This window comes from Rhyacophila brunnea, unplaced genomic scaffold (assembly GCF_057557595.1).
Source record: "Rhyacophila brunnea isolate RB1 unplaced genomic scaffold, BYU_Rbru_1.0 scaffold_7, whole genome shotgun sequence".
In the NCBI taxonomy this organism is placed as follows: Eukaryota; Metazoa; Arthropoda; class Insecta; order Trichoptera; family Rhyacophilidae; genus Rhyacophila; species Rhyacophila brunnea.
The window spans coordinates 6,179,881-6,198,667 of NW_028233339.1; the positions used below are offsets into that span (position 1 = coordinate 6,179,881).

Below are 18,787 nucleotides of genomic sequence, written 5' to 3' on the forward strand. Positions count from 1 at the left end.
TTGTGACAACTCTCCAGAAAGAAAGTCATTTTTTATTAACTATTAAACATGGTTTTTTTACAGTTTTAAAACAACAATAATTTGGATAAGTTTAATATAAACTTTTTGAACAAATTGTTAAGACAATATATACAAATAAATTACAATATGCTTTGTAGACAACAGAATAATTAGCGAGACAACTTTTATTTTTAATTATACATACACTGTCCAGATTATGCGCTACATCGAAATGTAACAGCTTCGCGATGTCCAATAGTAAAATGCTACAGCTCTTTTCATTGAAGTTTAGTAATGAAATATTCACAAGGTGCGTTAAGACATCGTTTAAATATAAAAATATTTGTTTTATTAATTAAAAAAATTGATTGTTGGGATGCGCATGCAAAATATATAGATTTACACTACAGGTACATTAGTAACTTTATAAATTTGCCTACATGTTAAAATGGAATAAAATCGTCAATACTAATTTCAAAATGAATGCGTTATTTTTGTCATTATAGATTGTTAAAATCATCACACAATAATGATTTTTCAACCGAGTATAAATTATTCTGATCACGAGCCAAAATAACATGAATTGATTCTTCTTCACCGTTTTTTTTAATGTCAAAATAATATTAAGTAATAAAATTGTTTTATCAAAATTATGATAATTTCATATTTCTTTGAATGCTTCTCATCCCATCTCATTTAATTTTACTTAATCGAATAAGTTTTGAGCGTTAATGTAGGAAAACCTTACATTTAATTTTGTATGTATTATAACTCTTTCGAAATCCTCACGTAGCACATTATAATAATAATATATAAGATCAGTTAAAAACCTTGTAATTTTTTTGATGAACACAAAATGTGAAACATGAGTATCATCTGATAATCACATATAAACAGTATTCTTTACTGTAAGAAATATAGTGAAAGTGATTCTATATTTTCTAAACAATTGCAATTGATATGCGACGTGTATTGTCTCGTGTGAATTGAATAGTATTTTTTTTATTAGTATAAAACTATGAAACTCATAAGCAGGAATAAAAACACAGCATTGTAAGAATTTCAAGTAAGACAAATTTTTGCCAAAAGCAGGAATAAAAATTTAAAAGTTTTCATCACAGAGGTTATATGGAAATATTTTAGAACATTTAACGAAGAGTCGAGTCTTTAGTACTGTAAAAACGTAAGCATAGTTAATATACAGCATACTCCACATAGTATGCTTTACCTGTAAAATATTATATACAATATTGAAGACAAGAAATAAATGAAATTTTTGCATACATCTAATGCAAACGAGGACAATAAATGAATTGATCTATATTTTAATTGCCTGTATCATAAATGTGAAGATATGTTAATTTAAATGGACAGCGTTATTCATTTATGAATCAAAAGTTTTTGGAGGTTTTCAATTTATGCAAAGATGCCATTTGATTTATAAATATATAACGCAGTCTAAATAATTATGCAAAATGTTGGAAGTTTACGCTAAAATGAAAACTGTGAAAACCATGCAGCGTAACGACATTATAAATAGTACAAGGTAAAAAGAATATATAACTCAAAAAGAGTTAAACCTAACCGATGAAAAAGTACATTTCAAATAAATATGTAAAAAATAATACCAAAGACAAGATAGAACGTTGACCACAACACTAGAAGACATAGTTTCATTATTTATAATCTAATGTTTTCCTTAAGTATCTCTTAATGTTTCTAAACCCTCAGATATTTCATTTTTATTAAAATATAGATTAATCAGATTCCCATTCGTATTGATGTCTACGAGAGTTGAATAAATTTCTACAACAAATCACATCCTTCAAATTCGAAAGGATACTGCCGCAACTCCATTTACTAAATATATGGAATATGGCACATGTTATTTATTTTTCCGTTTTATATTCATCAAATATACTACAAGCTGCACATATGTACTGTACACAGAAAATCTAAAAAAATAATTCCAGTTATCTAATCAAAAAAGTAATATTACATACTTTTGTATTTTTTTTTAATTTACATTAGTAACTGACACGATTATCTCATTATTTTTCCTATAAGAGAGAAACTTACGAACATTAAACTCAGCCTTTAGGATGCTTTAAGCTTGGGGGTATCGAGTTTAAGTGCTCAATCATTTTCTAACCTTTTGGTTTTGAAAGGTTTAGTATGGCGGCAAGTGAGAGGCCGCGAATTTTTTAGCAAAAATAAACCTTATTATTTATTTATTTTGAGATATTATATTGAAAGAGTTTATCATAAACACTTACCAATCATATGCTAAATGTCTCATTATTGGACCAGTATTCTTCCGAATTTTAAATTATTCAAAACAAACGCCTGAGACTGGCATTCTGTCTTCAAAGACTGGCGAATTAGTTCGCGTTTTTTGTATGGCCGGCACTGTACGCCCAGCCATATCCGCGAACTAGTTCGCTTTGGCACAGAACCGGTTAAATTTCGGATAAGGATATGGTGTTTTTTGAAACATGGCAGTATCCTTTGACGAAGTGGAAGTGATCACCATTTCTCACATTTTGCAATACCTAAAGTGAATAATAGTGACTGACTTATTGAAAAATTAGGTGATGCCTAATATTGCTACGAAATGCAAAAGCGGATCAATAAAACAGTACCAGATGTTTATTTACATAATTTGTAGACCCGCCACAGGCAGACTAGGGCAGCGGCGAGAGAAACCGAACAGTGGAGGACTATTTTCTTTGTGTTATCTGTACGGACTAAGACGAGCGGTGAGGCTGAGGTCAATTCTGCTAATACTGGTAGGTGAGCTAATCTTTTGGGATTGATTTCTTGCTGGTATTTGCAACAGGGATCGCACTGCCAAGACAGGGTGTAACAGCCGGCCGACAGAACTGAGAGTACGCCAAACGGCGCACAGACTAGAGGCTTCCATACGACACCTGAAAATAAATAAAAATCTTTAAATGATAACTATAAAATATTTTCCAATCGTCTTAAAACAGTAGGCAGAGATTTCTTACCTAGAACTAGAAGGTATATAGGAAGATCATAGAATTTAGATTAGATTATTTCCAAAGTCCCTATAAGCCCAGTCGCACACTGAAAATCGCCTCGACTGGGATAATAGTCATAAATCAAAACTGAGCACAACATGCAACTTTCTTATGTGCGTACAGCAAGGCCGTGCGAGGACAGTGACGTCACTCGGGAAGCCAAAATGAATGCTCAAGTGTGACATTTCAGGATTATACATGCGCTGCGTGTCGGGTGAAAATAGTTGCATGTGCCTCCAGAAGTTTTTTTCAAACTAAAATGTTTTATTCCAGCAGTGTGCGAAGGTACATAAGATAATGTGTGTTTTGTGAATAACAATGATGTCACATCAACGTACAGACCTACAAACTTATCTAAAGAATGGATGGGGGAGCCGCTGTTGAAAACTACCCAATCAAGACTCGCAACTGGACAGAATCTGACATTCGAATGATGTTTTCAAAATGGCGTCCACATCCGTTCTTTAGATAAGTTTGTGGGACTGTATTCGACACGTTGCGGGCGAGATGAGTTTTGATGTGAGAGCCGGCTAACCATCAATAGTTATCAAAGAAAACGGTACCTACTTTTTAACCAGTAGGCTTTGTGGAATCAAAATAATGTATATTAAGTAAAGGCAACAATTAGTATGTTGCATTCATTGATTGATGTTTCCGATACATCCTAACTTCATATATAAATTAAATTGACCACAATATAAATGAGCAGGTACTACATTGTTATAGGGTAGATAAGTTATTTAGCACTATATAATAGAATAGGATAAACGTGTGAGGTAGTTTATCATGCATATTAACACACCCGTTAATGTCTGATGTGCATGTATACATCAAAATAAATTGATTATCATTCTGGCAAGGCATATCTTTTGTTCGTCGCACTATTGACCCCGACTGGATTAGTCAACAAAGGTTATTTACCTGATACAACACTGGTGAGTCCACTGTAGACTGCCAATTTGTGCAATATATTTCCTACGATGATCCACCTGGACGTCTCCTCCGCCAAACGCTCAGGTTCTATGACTATAACGGTGCACTTCGCTTCCAATGCTCTCTCCAATTCCATTTCAAACTTGAACAGTGCATTTTCACTGTCGTAAACTTCCCTGATAACAGCGACGTTAGACGACCGTAGTTCGCTGTCAGATTAAACAAACAACATTTATGTAACGATGAATATACGAATAATACGCAAAAACTGGAGAAAATAATATCACAACGGAACCTCTACAATATTTGAAGTCATCAGGAGGTAAAATAAATACAATATTGTACATAATATTGTCATAATCACAAAACAAAACAAAAATACGAAACCAACATAAAAATAACAATGAATCATTCTTAATCGCGAATGTCATCGCTGTTGATATTTTTTTAAAGCAAGCGACGGTCGATACTTAATGTCTGAGGTATTATTTACCAACGGATGTCTAGATATTAAGCGATGACTGAAATATATTCACATACTGACCCGTCAATTCCTTCAGCCGCCATGTTTCCACAATAATTTAGACGTGATTGGATTGATGAAATTTACATATGATTTTGGTGCTTCGCTTGACTACGATTGTATGCAAACAGCGCAAGCGCTAGGCGTTTTCATTTTCCTATTAAAATCATTAAAATAGCAGACAATGAAGTTATTTAAAATAAAGATAAATGTTTATTTTTAAATAGTCAGGTGCCCCACAATAATAACGAGTCAAATTAAAATAACCAGCAACAGCTGCTGCTGCATAATAATAATGTAGTCGCTAGCTTGCCTTTTCATTTCCGTCAGCCCTGTTTCCGGATTATTTGAATGTGTATAAAAAATGTTCGACGATAGTTTCTTTTATTTTATCGTGTCAAAAATAGCACCCCATCACCATGTTATTATGTGTATCGATCATATTATTACTGATTGATTAGTTTACGTTTCTAGTTTTTGAATACACTGTTATAAGAATACATCGTAATTAAACTATGTAAGTCATCGTATTTTATCATTGGCCAACAAAATAAATAACATTGCAAAATATTTCTACCAGCTTTTCAACATTATATAAAACTACTAGCTGACGCGGCAAACGTTGTTCTGCCATATAAATTATTTCTAGTGAATATTTTGGTTGTTAAATAAAAAATAACGAATGTATCGTAAGTGTGTGGGGATGGGATCTATGACAGAAAGAGGAATAGAGCGCTGTAGACCATGACCGCCGATAAAAACAAAAAAACATCAACCATTCATTTTCTCAATTCAAAATGAGTAATGATGTTCATAATGAATGAATTACCTGTGACAGGATCTCGTTGTTTAATGTTTATGCAATATCCGTCTTGTCCCTTCCAGAAAATTAGCGGATATTGGAGAGCATCCTATGAACGGTGTGTGTCAGCGATGAACTCCAGATTATTGTTTCTTCTTCGAATCACGATTTCTCGCGTCGATGTGCGGTCGCCAACCATGATTCCAGCAATGTCGTCAACAACAGTCGCATTGAATCGACGTACGTGCTCTCCAGCTGGTGTTTTATCAGAATTGATGACAATAGCGTGATTGTCACTTTGCAATTCGTGCATGTGTGCTTTCATTGATTTTCAATAATTCATTGTGCTCATTCAACAGGGCGTCCAGTTCGCCGACGATGCGCCTGGCATTATGCGAATTGAGGCTGTTGTAGCCACAACGTGCGTCCACATGATTGATGTCCTCACCGCCGCGCCCATGAAGTAGATTTGTAAAAATGTATGTGGTTCGTTTGGTATTGGCAGCAATGAGCCTACTTTGTGGTATACTTGGCCTTTGATTTTGAACGTAGAATGGAATTGTTGACCATTTGCCGCAGTATTGTGAACTATTTCTATTGCTCCGGACGAAGTCATTTGGAAGCATAAATTGAATGTGCGAATGGACTTCAGGAACAGGTTTGAATCTGGAACCGTGCCGATGAGCAAGCCGTTCAATAGTTCTGGTGGTATCTCAATTTCTGGTAGTTGCACTTTTCCTGATGCGCAACACATCCCGGCTGACTCATGTTTGAATTTGAGCGCATGACAATGAGGACATTCTTTGTCCATAGCACCAATCAGCACTTTCGGATGAGCGGAATATTCAATATCTGGCTCGTCCTCGAATGCGAGACGAAGGAACGAAGCGGATGTAAATGTTCGATGTACTTGTTGGCGTTGTCGGTCATTTGCTCTGCGTGTGTTAACTACGAACCGGCGCGCTTGGCTCCGTTCCAATTGTCGTTGTTAATTTCGTTCAGCTCGTGCCTCTTGTGATTGGGATGCACGCAATTGTGACATGCTTACACGCACGTTTTTGTTATCTTGTTGGATTTGTTCGTCTGTTCTTTCTGCTCTACTATTTCGCATGTTTGTTGCTTTATTCGTTCGACGGCCCAAATGGCCCCCTTGCGTCTTGATGGCATTGTGCACTGTAATACACGCGCATAAAAATAGATAAATTAAAATAAATCGTACAAAATTTTGCACGCACTGCGTTATGATATGCCGAATGAAATGTCAAAATGACGCGACGCTTCTCTTGAATAATTCTTCTCGGACGTAGCACCATCTGTCATTCAACAACACAAATAATTTCGTTCTGTTTGAAATACGAACGACGGTTAAATTTGTTCATACAAAAATAATAAAATCGCGATTCAAAAATGGGAGGGTGGAAGTGGGAGGATGAAAATTTGGGGTTATAGGTATTTTTTGATGCAAAATAATAAAAAAAATACAAATAGAAATTTTCAAAAAAATAAAAGAAAAAATTTTCAGGATAGAGATACCATAATCACCTAGCGGTATGAAATATACTTGTTGACCTATTCTCATACCTAACAAATATACATACAAAAATTCATAAAAATCGGTCGAGCCAGTTCGGAGGAGTTCGACCACAAACATCGTGACACGAGATTTTTATATATATAGAGATATTGGTGGAAACGCCCATACTATTAATAAAGTACCTAACGTTAGTTAATATTTAAATATAAAGTAATCCACGTCGATATCGAATTTGTTTCCCTAAAGTAGGCACACCACAAGTTCGCACCGGTAGGAAGAACTTTAAATTCTGGGGTGCCGGACGAAATCCCGAAGGCCGAAATCCGGAATGGCTGAAATCCCGAAAGCCGAAATCCCGAACAAAAAATGGTTTTTATTATCTCTCTTGTAAAATTTGCGTAATTCAAGATAAGTGTTAAGATTGCGCAATTATTATTGCTTGTATTTTTTTTATTTTTCGGAATTTTGGCCTTCGGGATTTCGTCTTTCGGGATTTAGGCTTTCAGGATTTCAGCCATTCGGGATTTCAACATTCGGGATTTCGGCCTTTGGGTTTTCGACCCAAACCCCAAATTCTGCCCCATCCCCTCATAAAAATCTGCCCCTTCATAAGGAATATAAAATAAAGTCATTTCCCAAATTGTTTTGTCCTAAGTATGTAAATGATTACTTCATTAAACCGGCGTTTACGTGGTGGTACTCTATTATAATGGTTTTGAAACATTTTGTTTGCTAAATGTTAATACCAATTATATTAAATTTTACAGGTTGTTTTTTAAGTCGATAACTATTTCGGTTGTGACACCATTATCAAGAATACTGCGACTAGACTGCTATGGATGTCTACTGAGTCTTGCGAGACTAATATATTATCATACAGATTCTCGCCATTTGTGGTTGACATAAAGATATGCATGCTGGCCGTAACACAAAAAGACAAAAATGGAATTATTAGATTCGAGATCTTATTAAACACCTAAAATGCCAACGGGGAATCAATAATGATCGAAAATGAAAAAATCCATAGACAATTTTGATCACTCTGGTTGCATTTAGAGGAAGAAAAGATCAGAAAAGCAGACCTGGAAACCATTAGAATCAGTGATTCTCAGCCGGGGAGTCATGTCAGGGGCTTCGCGAGAAATCGCAAATGTGAATATATCATCCATTTTTTAAATAATGAAGTAGGTACTTTTAAGTAAAAGTCGAAGAATTCAGTTGACGCCAGTAATCTACTTTACTGCCTACTACGTGCTGTTCATTTTGTTTTTGCCAAAGTGCTTGAAATGTACACGATAGAGTTATAGTTACAGCACAGTAATGGTTTATTGCTGTACTAAGTGTGTGTTCTTTGGTTTGCTTTATAGAAAATAACTAGCCCATCAAAATTATCGCCCATTGAGAGGCTTAAAATCATCTAAAATTAGTAAGGACGACGTTTTGGTCTACTTAAACTTAAAGGATCGCTGACAGATATTTTTCTTCGGTATATACATGTCTATTGCCTACTATACATTTGTTTCGTAATTTTTCTATCTGGACTTTAGTTATCTATTGGCCAGACAAATATTTCTCGTGATTTCAGAAAAAAAATACAAAGGTTCCGTTAAACAAAAACGGTTGGGAAGCGCTGCGTCAGATCGACAGAACAATTAGCCATGGTAACCCTTTAATATATATACGAGTAAGTATTACTTTTCTAATATATCACAATTATGTTTAATATTAGGTATTATATATTTACAGTGGTACCTTTTAATAAAATCATGAACTATTTTATTAGCACACTGTAGAAAACTGCAAATTTTTAAATAAAATATTTTTCACCCAAACAACAAGAAGAATAATACAGTTTTTTGCTGAAAGGCACCACCATGCAATTAAGGCCCTCCGCCGACGCAGCAACTGAAATCCCGCAAACTGGCAAATGATGGAACTCATAAACTGGCATGTGACTGATGATTCGCACACAGCGCTACTGGAACTCTAATCTCTTAACCCCAAACTGTCAAACTGGGCCATCAGCTGTTTTGTAAACGATGCCGGTGTTGGAAATCGTACCAAAAATATGAAAACACGCACGCTGACGCAATTACTAGAATACATCACTCTCTTTAGTTTATTATCCTGTCCATCGAATATGTAATAAATAATGTCTTCGAGTCAAGTCAAGTGATGACGAGGCTTTGGTTCTGTACCAATATTACAGATACGGGAGACAAAATAAAAGAAGATTTTGGATACATCCTTACATAGACAAAAATATAAACTGCAGAATAATCTGGTAGTCTGTAATTATATAGGCAGGGATGTTTTTCAACTTCTGCCACAAAATTTTAATTAAAAATGTGTTCGTCCATCTTTGCTCGCGTTTGACGTCACGTCTTGGTTTGTAATCTTGTTGTTATGGTTTATTTTATGGAATGTCGTTGTTAGAAGTGCTACCAATTTTGGTAAGAAAATATGATTTTTTCATCGAATCTACTGATATTTGTACCATTGTTTAATGGGTGACTGGCAACTGAGAGACTGGGAGCCTAGTATGTCGCGTTTCCTCAATTTCAGTTGCGGATACTTTGAAACTGAGAGACTCCAGTCTTACCGTCAGCGAGCCGCCATTGAAATACATTAGGTAGCCAGATACTGGAGTTTCAGTTCCGGCGGATTTCAGTTGCTGCGTCGGCGAAGGGCCTAAGGGTTCAGTTCTTATGGAGTACCTGGAAACTCAATATAGAGACAAATGGTATCAGTTTGAAGAGACTGTTGACGTTGGTTTCTAAAATAAAGATAACATATAACATTAATAATTATCGAAACATTAAGTAGGTAGACTTTTAAAAGACTCCAAATTGACACTATAATAATAATATATGTATTTATTTATTTATTATTTATATTGGTGTTACATTTATTATTAATCGATATCGTTATGTGTACTCACTGTGTATCGAGCGAACACGAGAATCGCTTTTTCTGATGAAGGTATTCCATTTTCTCAGTCGGCAATTGTTTCGATCTCTATTACCAGTGAGGTCCTAGGTAAAGGGATGCCCTTAAGCAGACTTAAAATGTCACATCTATAATATTTAGTCTCAAATTATATGAAAATTAATTGGGTACCTACCTACCGAGTTATTTTATTAGTCATTATCTACTAAGCATTTACAGATTTACACGAAACATAGTATCAAACAGTGGTGCTTTAAGGTACGCGAAGATCTGAGGCAGCAAATGGTTTGGACTTTGGAGCAGTGGCGCACCTAGGATAAAAATTAAGGGTACTTATACAGTGAATTATTGGCGATTTTTAATACATCTACTTGAATAATGGAGCTGTCAAGTATCGACACATAATAATCAGAAAATATATTGCACAATTATATAATCTAAAATGTTCATGGCCATGAAGTATAATAGCACCGCAGGCGACTTTTTTTACTATTAAAGCTAAAAAATGATTTTTTTTGCCGTGTTTTTCTTTGTCTAAGCCCAAGGTATAGTTTATTGGCTTTCAATTTCAATGTTTAAAATCATCCTGATAATTTTCATGTTTGGGGGTGCCAGGGTCCCTTGCCCCCCCCCCCGTGGGTGCGCCACTGCTTTGGAGGGTCTCTTCTGAAAACTTTCCCTGTGCGATAAACCGCCATTGAGTGTTACAATAAAATAATAGGAATAATAGTATTGTTTATCAAAATTTTTAATGCTTCCATTATTTTTTAAACTAATATGTAGGCACTTTATAACGAATCGACCGCTTCATGCCTGCTTCATGAAAAACCGCCACTGCTCTAAAAAATTGTAATATTCGAATTTGTTCCTTAATTTTCCGCCCATTATAATGTGCCACCCCTAAGCAGCGCATGATCTGGCTACCCCCACGGGACGTCACCTGTCATGATGGTGATACACACACCGTTTTTAATGTATTTTATGCTCCTTCCTACGAATTCGAAGCATTGGGCAACATTTCACTTAATTATTACCTAATGCCTGATCCGTGCCACGGACGAATTAACTCGCCAAAGAATGTATGTCGCGTCAGGCCACGGACGAATATATTCGCGGGTTCTTATAATGTCATAACTTCTGAATAAACATTCTGTGTCATTTTAGTGTGAAAATATTCACGATAAACTTGATAAACATGTTGTGTTGCTAAGTTTTCACAAATATTTATCATTCCGTTCCTATTTCATATTTTTTAAAGGATTTATTTTATTCCGAAAATAGCTGGCCTACAAGTGTCCACCTAGTAAAAATTGGCTGGCAGTGATGAAGTTAATTAAAGATTTGGTGGTTTGTGTTAATAATCACTGGCAAAAATCAGTAAAACATGCGCGAATCTTGACTAGCGATTATTGCTTTATTAGTTGGGTATAATATGTATTGACGGGAAGGAAGTGTCATGTCGTCATATGTCTCTGTTGAATATAAATTATTCTAATGCTGTTACTTAGCAATAACACCTTTTATATTACACGTGACATCACGGTATTATGACTCATGGTGATTGTTAAGGAGTTACAAGGTATTTTTCTCCTACTGAAATACCTCGTACCCTACCGCTAGTCACTTCGTAAACACGAATTTATCATTGTCGCTTTCCTTCCATGGATTGTTTAATATAATATTTTATAGACAAAGAAATAGGTAGGTTCTACATTATTTAAAAGCACCTATAGTATTTTTATGGTCTATATGCTCTTGTCATGAAACAGAGATAGAAAATTCGTTTTGGGAAGTGACAAAAAAAAAATGAGTATCGTATTGATAATGGTGTAACAACTGTAGGGTTAACAGTGACGCATTAAGTGACGTAGAGGCCCGACGCAATGACTGATTTTGAGGCCCCATATGATAAAAAAACGAACAAGAAAATTTTAATTTTTCCTAAATAAATCCAAGCGTTCAAATGGATTTTTTTCATTTTGTATAAATTATACATCCTTTAATGAAAATCTTTAATCGAAGTATATAAATACATACACTAATAAAGCAGATTTCAGCTAAGCGCTGCAGGCGAAAAAAAATTATGTCCAAGAAATCAAATATCAAATATGTATAATTTAATATTGGAACTATCTGCTTTAATTTTCCGTCCCTACGTAGCCCATGGCCTGCTTAGTCCTACGGGATATCACTGATTTTCACATGTTTTTTTTTATTTATTAAGGAAACAAACAGTTACATTTTGATTACAAAAATTTAAAATATAATAATGAAAAGTTTTTGCAACCAGCAAAGATTCCATGTATACATTATAATATAGTTAAGCTAATATAGAAATCTAAATTCATACTATTTAACAAGCTACTTGCGGGTTTTCCTTAACCCTGGGTTAGCGTAATGCCGGGTCCACACCGAAAACAAGTCGCGCGACAACTCGTTAAATTTTACGATAAGCATGATAATTATCGTAAAATTTAACGAGTTGTCGCGCGACTTGTTGCCGGTGTGGACCAGGCATAACGTATAAATATAATTCGATCAGGTTAATTTATCTCCGAAACATCATATGCGGATCCAAGAAGAGATCCGTGGGGTACCCCTCAGACTTGAATGGAATGTAACATAGAATAAAATGAACATATTTTTTCAACATTTACTAATATTAATAATATGTATATTTTACATCTTCAAAATAATTATTCACACAATTTTAAACACTATATTTACTACTAGTTTTAAGAATTCGGTTTTGGATTGTAAACCAAAAGATCCTTATGATTTTGTCAATATTTTTGAACAATAATGTAGCAGTAAGACTTTGTGTTTTTAACACAACTTAATATTTGAGTAGGTAGAACCTAGTATTGTGTACGGGGTTCAGCGAACTTCTGTACGATATAGTATATAACATTGTTTTTAAGTTCATCCTAGTAGACAATTCTCTCAGTGTCTACTAAATATTTGTTTTTTTGAAAGAGATTTCCGATTTTTTTCCGCGTTTTGAAAGCCAGGTGTGAGATGTAAATTTGTCCATTGTAACATTTTGTTAAGGCTATACTTCAGCTGGGGCACAGTCTAAAACGATCGTGACTACGCGACGCGAAGATTGTGCAAACGACGCGTGCAGAACAAAAAATAATTTGTCATAAAATTCAACATGCGTCCATTTAGTGAAATGTTTATTGTTCTATTAGTAATAATAATAATATATTCATTGACATGTTTTCTTTTTCAAGTAAATGGGTAACGTTTTTTAGTCATCTTTACACGATTTAAGAATTCATTCCCCCGACGCCACCACAAAACAAATTTACGTGTTCACAGCTCGACTTTCGCTCTCCGATTGACAGCGAATCCGAAATTTCGTCGCGCCTATAGTTGAAAATTATTTGCCGTTTCACTGAAGTATGGCTCTTAACAAAATACTATAGCACTTTGTTATCTACAAACCTGATTTTCTTCGCTTGTTGAATAAATATTTTTATATCAGTTATATTTATATGTTTGTTAAGCCTTTGCTACCAATTTTCATTTTCTTGGGGCAATGTATTCCGTTTCGCCAAGCCAGATCAATTAAAGTGATTAAGATGCATTAATTGTTTTACTATAATATTATGACGCCAATACTCTCAATGATTTAGCTTTATACGGATACGTGACGTCGTTCTGAATGTATTTTATAATTTTTATAATATTACCACATGTTATTTTTACCCAATTAGAGTATGTGCGATAAAACAGATTACTTCATTAGCGATAACGACGTCCGCACCGCGAATGCTCAAGTTAATCTTCGCGCCAACATGCAATGTGATTGTTTCTGCCAGGATTTTGTGCAATTCTTCCTAGCTCAATAAAAGGCAAACAATCCGGCGCTATCTTCACATCGGAATAAATTAAATGGCGCAATCTTTTTTATAACGTCTATGCCCAGCGAGATATATAGCAACATTTTGTGTGGTAATAAATTAGATTCAGCACTGTTTCCGTCTCCAGCACGTGCGATCCACGCCAAGCACATATTCCCAACATTTTTTGAGTCGTGTTCTAATTTTATAGAAGTCAAGTGACCCGCTATAGCCGATAAATTGTAAAAAATAAATCCTTTTAATAGGGTAAAAAAACGCACCGAAAATAGATTTTTCAGTATAGTACGAGTATAATTCGATTAAATTTTAACTTAAGACATCTAATGCGATAGTTGAAATTATAAACCCTTAACTAGTTTCAACATTTGAGGTTAAGTTTTCGTTAATGCCAACCTCATGTCATTTTCAACATTTAATCTGTTTTTTGTTTTGATTTTCAAATGAAGAAGTGCTGAAAATGCGGTCTCGCAGAGATACGTATCAGAAAATGGTTGTAAAACTCAAAAGGAAAGCATGGTAATATTTGGATATGAGACACAGCACACCAGAATTGATTCAGAAATCTTTCATGAAATAAGTTCCGTGCCGAGGAATCGTTTTGCAGTTCCAAGAATTCATCTTGTACTTGCTACATCAAGGGAAGCAGAAAATGGATTTCGTACCAGTACCTATAGCTTATTCTATCAGTTCAGGGAAGTAATGCTGGAGTTCGTTTTCAAGGGTTTAGAAATGCCTCTTTAAAATTGCTATCTATTTCACCTTCAGATTCGGCTACCACGCTGCAGAGTTTCTAGGAAATCTAGGAAACATAGCAATGCTAAAAATGCCTTAAGATTAGATAAGATAAATAATTTCTAAACACTAACTCAAAATGTCAATTTTGTTAGTTGGACCTTGTCATACTAAGGGTGCGATTTGTTTAAAAGTCAATATTTTTATGTTCACTGTTTCAGCCAGCGACTTGGGATCACGACCCATAGATTGGGAACCCGTATTTTATAGCTTCTACTAGTTAAGGACTGTAAAGTAAAGATGTGTCAATGTTGTACTTACTGAGCTTCATAAATTGACGGTAGATGGTATGCAGTAGGGATTGCAATCCCAAAACAGAAGTTTTTAACCAAAGAGTTACGAATTTAGTATTACTTCGCACCAGGCAAAAAACGATAATATGCATTCAAAATTTTAATAAAAATATTAGATATTATTGATTTTTTTCTCATGCAAATTTTGGGTTCTTTTTCCTAATTTATATTCAGAGCTACCAATTGGAATGTTTCTTCAAAACTAATTGAAAAATATTAGTAAGTTAAATTAGTTAAGTAGGTACTCGTACCTACAAGGAATCGAAATAAAAAAAAATAGTGCAGCAGTTACAAATCCACTATTATGTATATCTGGTTAATTAAAAATCAATTGCCTATTTAATAAATGATTTATTATCAGATACTGAAGAAAACATTCTTGTATAGAAATGGAGCCTTATGAAAGTGATGGCAAAAAGGGGACAACTAACCGTGGAAGAAGACGTAAAGTTTTAATAATATTGCATACAAATGTGACACTTACGTAAAGTCAAACTGAAATTAAATGGGCTTCAGCAATTTTTGTTGAGACAGTGACAACCCGTGGGTGTAGATAGGTCATGCGTTGCGCCGGGGCGGTACTTAATAAAAGGCGGCAAATGAAGAAACGAATACAAATATTACAACTTTTTAAAGCAGTTGCGGTTTTCAATGAAACAGACGACCTGGTCACTTCGCTAGTAAGAATATTTCGTCTCTGTACTGGCAAAACACACTAACTGGAGAATACTAGTTTTGAGTAATTTGACTTTGAAGTTGTTAAAATGTTTGAAATGGTCTATCATGTGAGTTTAAAGTAATCGTAAAAAGGATGACTTTAAAATAAAGACTGTTTATTTATTAAGAAGGTTTCCAGACGGTAAAATTTGAAATAAGGAACGTTTTGGTATAACTAACTCAATATGTAATTTTTTCGAATCAGTGTCTTCTGCCAGAACAGTGACGATTTATTATCTTTGTTTAAAAAATAACAGAAGCAGTAAACATCCTGTCAAGATATAACTATCGTAATAGGTACTCTATCTATAGCAATTTATCATATGCGCAAAATTTTCACCTTCGCTTACCTAAAACAATTGCTGTTTGAGAGTAGGTTTCATCGAAATGCTGTAATCGTCAGTAGATGTGTGTATGTTACCATTTCATTGGTTTATTTAAGATAGCTTCAAATAAATATTAAAATAGATGGTTTGGTATCTAACAAATTTGGATACGATTTCAGACTAGAATCAATAGGGAACGGTATTTTAAATCTGCTTAAGGGAGGCACTTTGAATACGGACGTCACTCTATAAAGAAATGACTCCACCTAGAAGAAGATTCAATATAATAATTGTATATACGTGGAGGAAGTTCGTCATTTAATGCATAGGTATTCGATTCATTTAAAGTGTTACATATAAGATAAGAAATAATTTACTTACTCATACCATTTAAAAAAATGTGAATTTAACTTAACCATCGAAATTTGAACCCATAATCTTGTACTCCATAATGATAGGGAAAAAAATGGGGTGTTGTTTTTGATTAATTTAAATCGCCTAGTGCAGGGATGGCAAACCACTGGTGGCACGCGAATGTTTTATTTTAAAGAGAAAAAAAATTACCCATTAATAAAATACAAAAGAGTTTTATAAATAAACTAGTAAATAAATATAGGTATACATAATATTAAAATAAAATTACAAGATAAAAAGAACTTTTTATATACTTACCACGTTTTTAAAATTTCTGTTGAATCATATAAACTTGACAATTCTATGTATTAATAATTTAGGACAAATAAGGCAATTGTCAACAAAACATTTTTTTTGCTATTTTGCAACAAACAAACACATTTATATAATACTGAAATAGTGAAATGTCATATACGCACGTATATATTAATAATTTGGTGGTTTGGTGGTTGCTAGGACCACCTCCTTAGCAACCAATAATAGTGGATTGGATTACACGGATTTCTTCCGAAATAACTTTTCATACAAAACAGAATGAACTGAAAATGAATTCAATTCTACTTAAAGATGGCTAAAAGTATTAAAAGAATGCATTGGCATCGTGTTCTGATATATTCTAAAAGTTTCAAATGTCTAGCTAGTCGGGAAGTTAGTTAAATATCGATTGCAAGATTTGTACTGGATAAACAACCACCGGACAAACAAGAATACGAGCTAAGAAAAACGTGGTAAAATAATAACGACATAGCCATGCATATTGTCTTCGGTTTTTAATATTTATTATTTTTAGGAATAATATTTAACAATCGATGCGCAAAAGGAAACGACGAAAACAAAATATTTGTTAATTTTTTCCCCATGAAAAACTGTTGAAAACACGACAGACAGTCAAAAAATAATATTTGGGAAATTTTGGCACGCTTACATAAAAAGGTTCGCCAACCCTGGCCTAGTGTAATGATCTTATTAAAAATAACGTTTGTGATTGTGGGAAGAGGTAATAAATGCAAGCACGTATCAAACTGCTGGATTAAAAAAATATCATTTGGATTACCGCAAGGTATAGGTAAATCATTCTACAGTGGCACCATAGGCGATTCGCGTGTGTATTGAATTGCTTGCGACAGCGCCTGTTTCAATAATAGCAAACAATACCACAACAACTGCAAGCCGCATTTGCCGTACCCATGGTGCCACTGTAAAACGATTTACCTATATGAGTGTATTCAAAATATCAACACTTGTAGGTAAGGCCATCAAGGTGTCTATTATAGAGGTGTTTAATTGCCGAGAAATAATTTGATTGAAGACCTTATCTGATCATTATTCTTGATCATTATTCTGAATAAAAATAGATCTCACGATTGGAGGCAAAATTTTCGCGCATCTTAATCATTATTCATCAGTCTCGTATTCTTCAAATCATTTACAGAAATGTTTGTGCAAAAATGGCTAAAATGCGGTGGGCTGGGCGGCATATTATCTATGATTGGATACAGTGGGGTGCATAATATTCCATGACACGAATGTTTAATTGCCTAATTAATGAAATATTATAAATGCAGCACAAATTTGATTTTTAGTAGGGAGGGAGACAACTAATTTAATTCAATTCATGTTGAACATACATAATTTTGAAAAACACTTTCTGAGAAAATATATTATAACCAATAGAAAAAAACTTTTTGAAAAAAGTAAGCGACCCCGGCAGGTCTCCTGGGTTTACGCCCCGTCCGTGCATTACCTCTATGCTACAAAGGTGACGTACTAATTGCGACAAACTTTAACTATTGGCCTTTTTAATAACCACTCATCAGCGTTCTTCTAAATCAAGCTACTTTGGCAATCGGTTTTTGTTTTATTAAATCATAGTTATTTAATATAACAATAGTTAGCCACCCCGGCAGATTTTTTCTATTTGTTATAATATATTTTCTCAGAAAGTGTTTTTCAAAATTATGTATGTTCAATAATTAGAATGGTACATCCTTAAATCTTGTGAATTATTTCTTGAATAAAATAAATAATTAATTATCAATTGTTATTTGATACAAATAGTTTTTGCCTTACGAAGTAATATGATTGGTCACCTTATAACAGCGTTAAGTACCTATGCCTATTTGTGTGTATAATATTAGAGTAACCATTTTCATTATGAATTAATAACATAACTCATTGATTTAACTGGCATTTAAGTGGTAGGTATTTATTATAATGGTTCTGTAAATCAACAAAATTAACTAAAAGCTTTATATTGTACATATCTATATTATAAACCTTCTTCATTTTCCTCTGTAACTAGACTTTTTAAACATTTTAAGTATGTAATATGCACTTGCGATTGTATTTTTTGTGATATTGTTAGTTGTTAGTATTTTTTTAATAGAAATATAGAAGAAAAGGACGAAGAAATTCGCGTAATCTTTATTCTGCCATTACGGATGTAAAGGCTCTCATGAGAATATAACCGCGGTCCTTCCAAATGGTATCTCAATATCATCATTATTTTTTTGACGAAAGTCGATGGTTAGCAAATTGCTTTTTTCTGTATTCTAGTATGTTAAAGTGCCACAGATTTATCTGAAGAATTG

General features: G+C 34.1%; 1 protein-coding gene across 1 annotated transcript; it reads right to left on the minus strand.

Moving 5' to 3' along the window:
- Pmi (Transmembrane protein Pmi) lies at nucleotides 1–4,570 on the minus strand. Its single transcript, XM_085957589.1, has 3 exons — nucleotides 4,522–4,570; nucleotides 3,966–4,186; nucleotides 1–2,930 (listed from the first exon to the last, which is right to left on the minus strand). The coding sequence occupies exons 1-3, from the start codon at nucleotides 4,542–4,544 to the stop codon at nucleotides 2,650–2,652; spliced, it is 525 nt and encodes a 174-aa protein (XP_085813715.1). The 5' UTR covers nucleotides 4,545–4,570; the 3' UTR covers nucleotides 1–2,649.
- Nucleotides 4,571–18,787: the final 14,217 nt, after the last annotated feature.

Bases quoted from the DNA above. Each gene is read 5' to 3' on its own strand.
- Pmi (XM_085957589.1), bottom strand. From the start codon at position 4,544: ATGGCGGCTGAAGGAATTGACGG. The intron at 4,187-4,521 runs GTCAGTATGTGA...TTAATCTGACAG, and splicing joins GCGGCTGAAGGAATTGACGG to CGAACTACGGTCGTCTAACG. The intron at 2,931-3,965 runs GTAAATAACCTT...ATTTATTTTCAG, and splicing joins ACTCACCAGTGTTGTATCAG to GTGTCGTATGGAAGCCTCTA.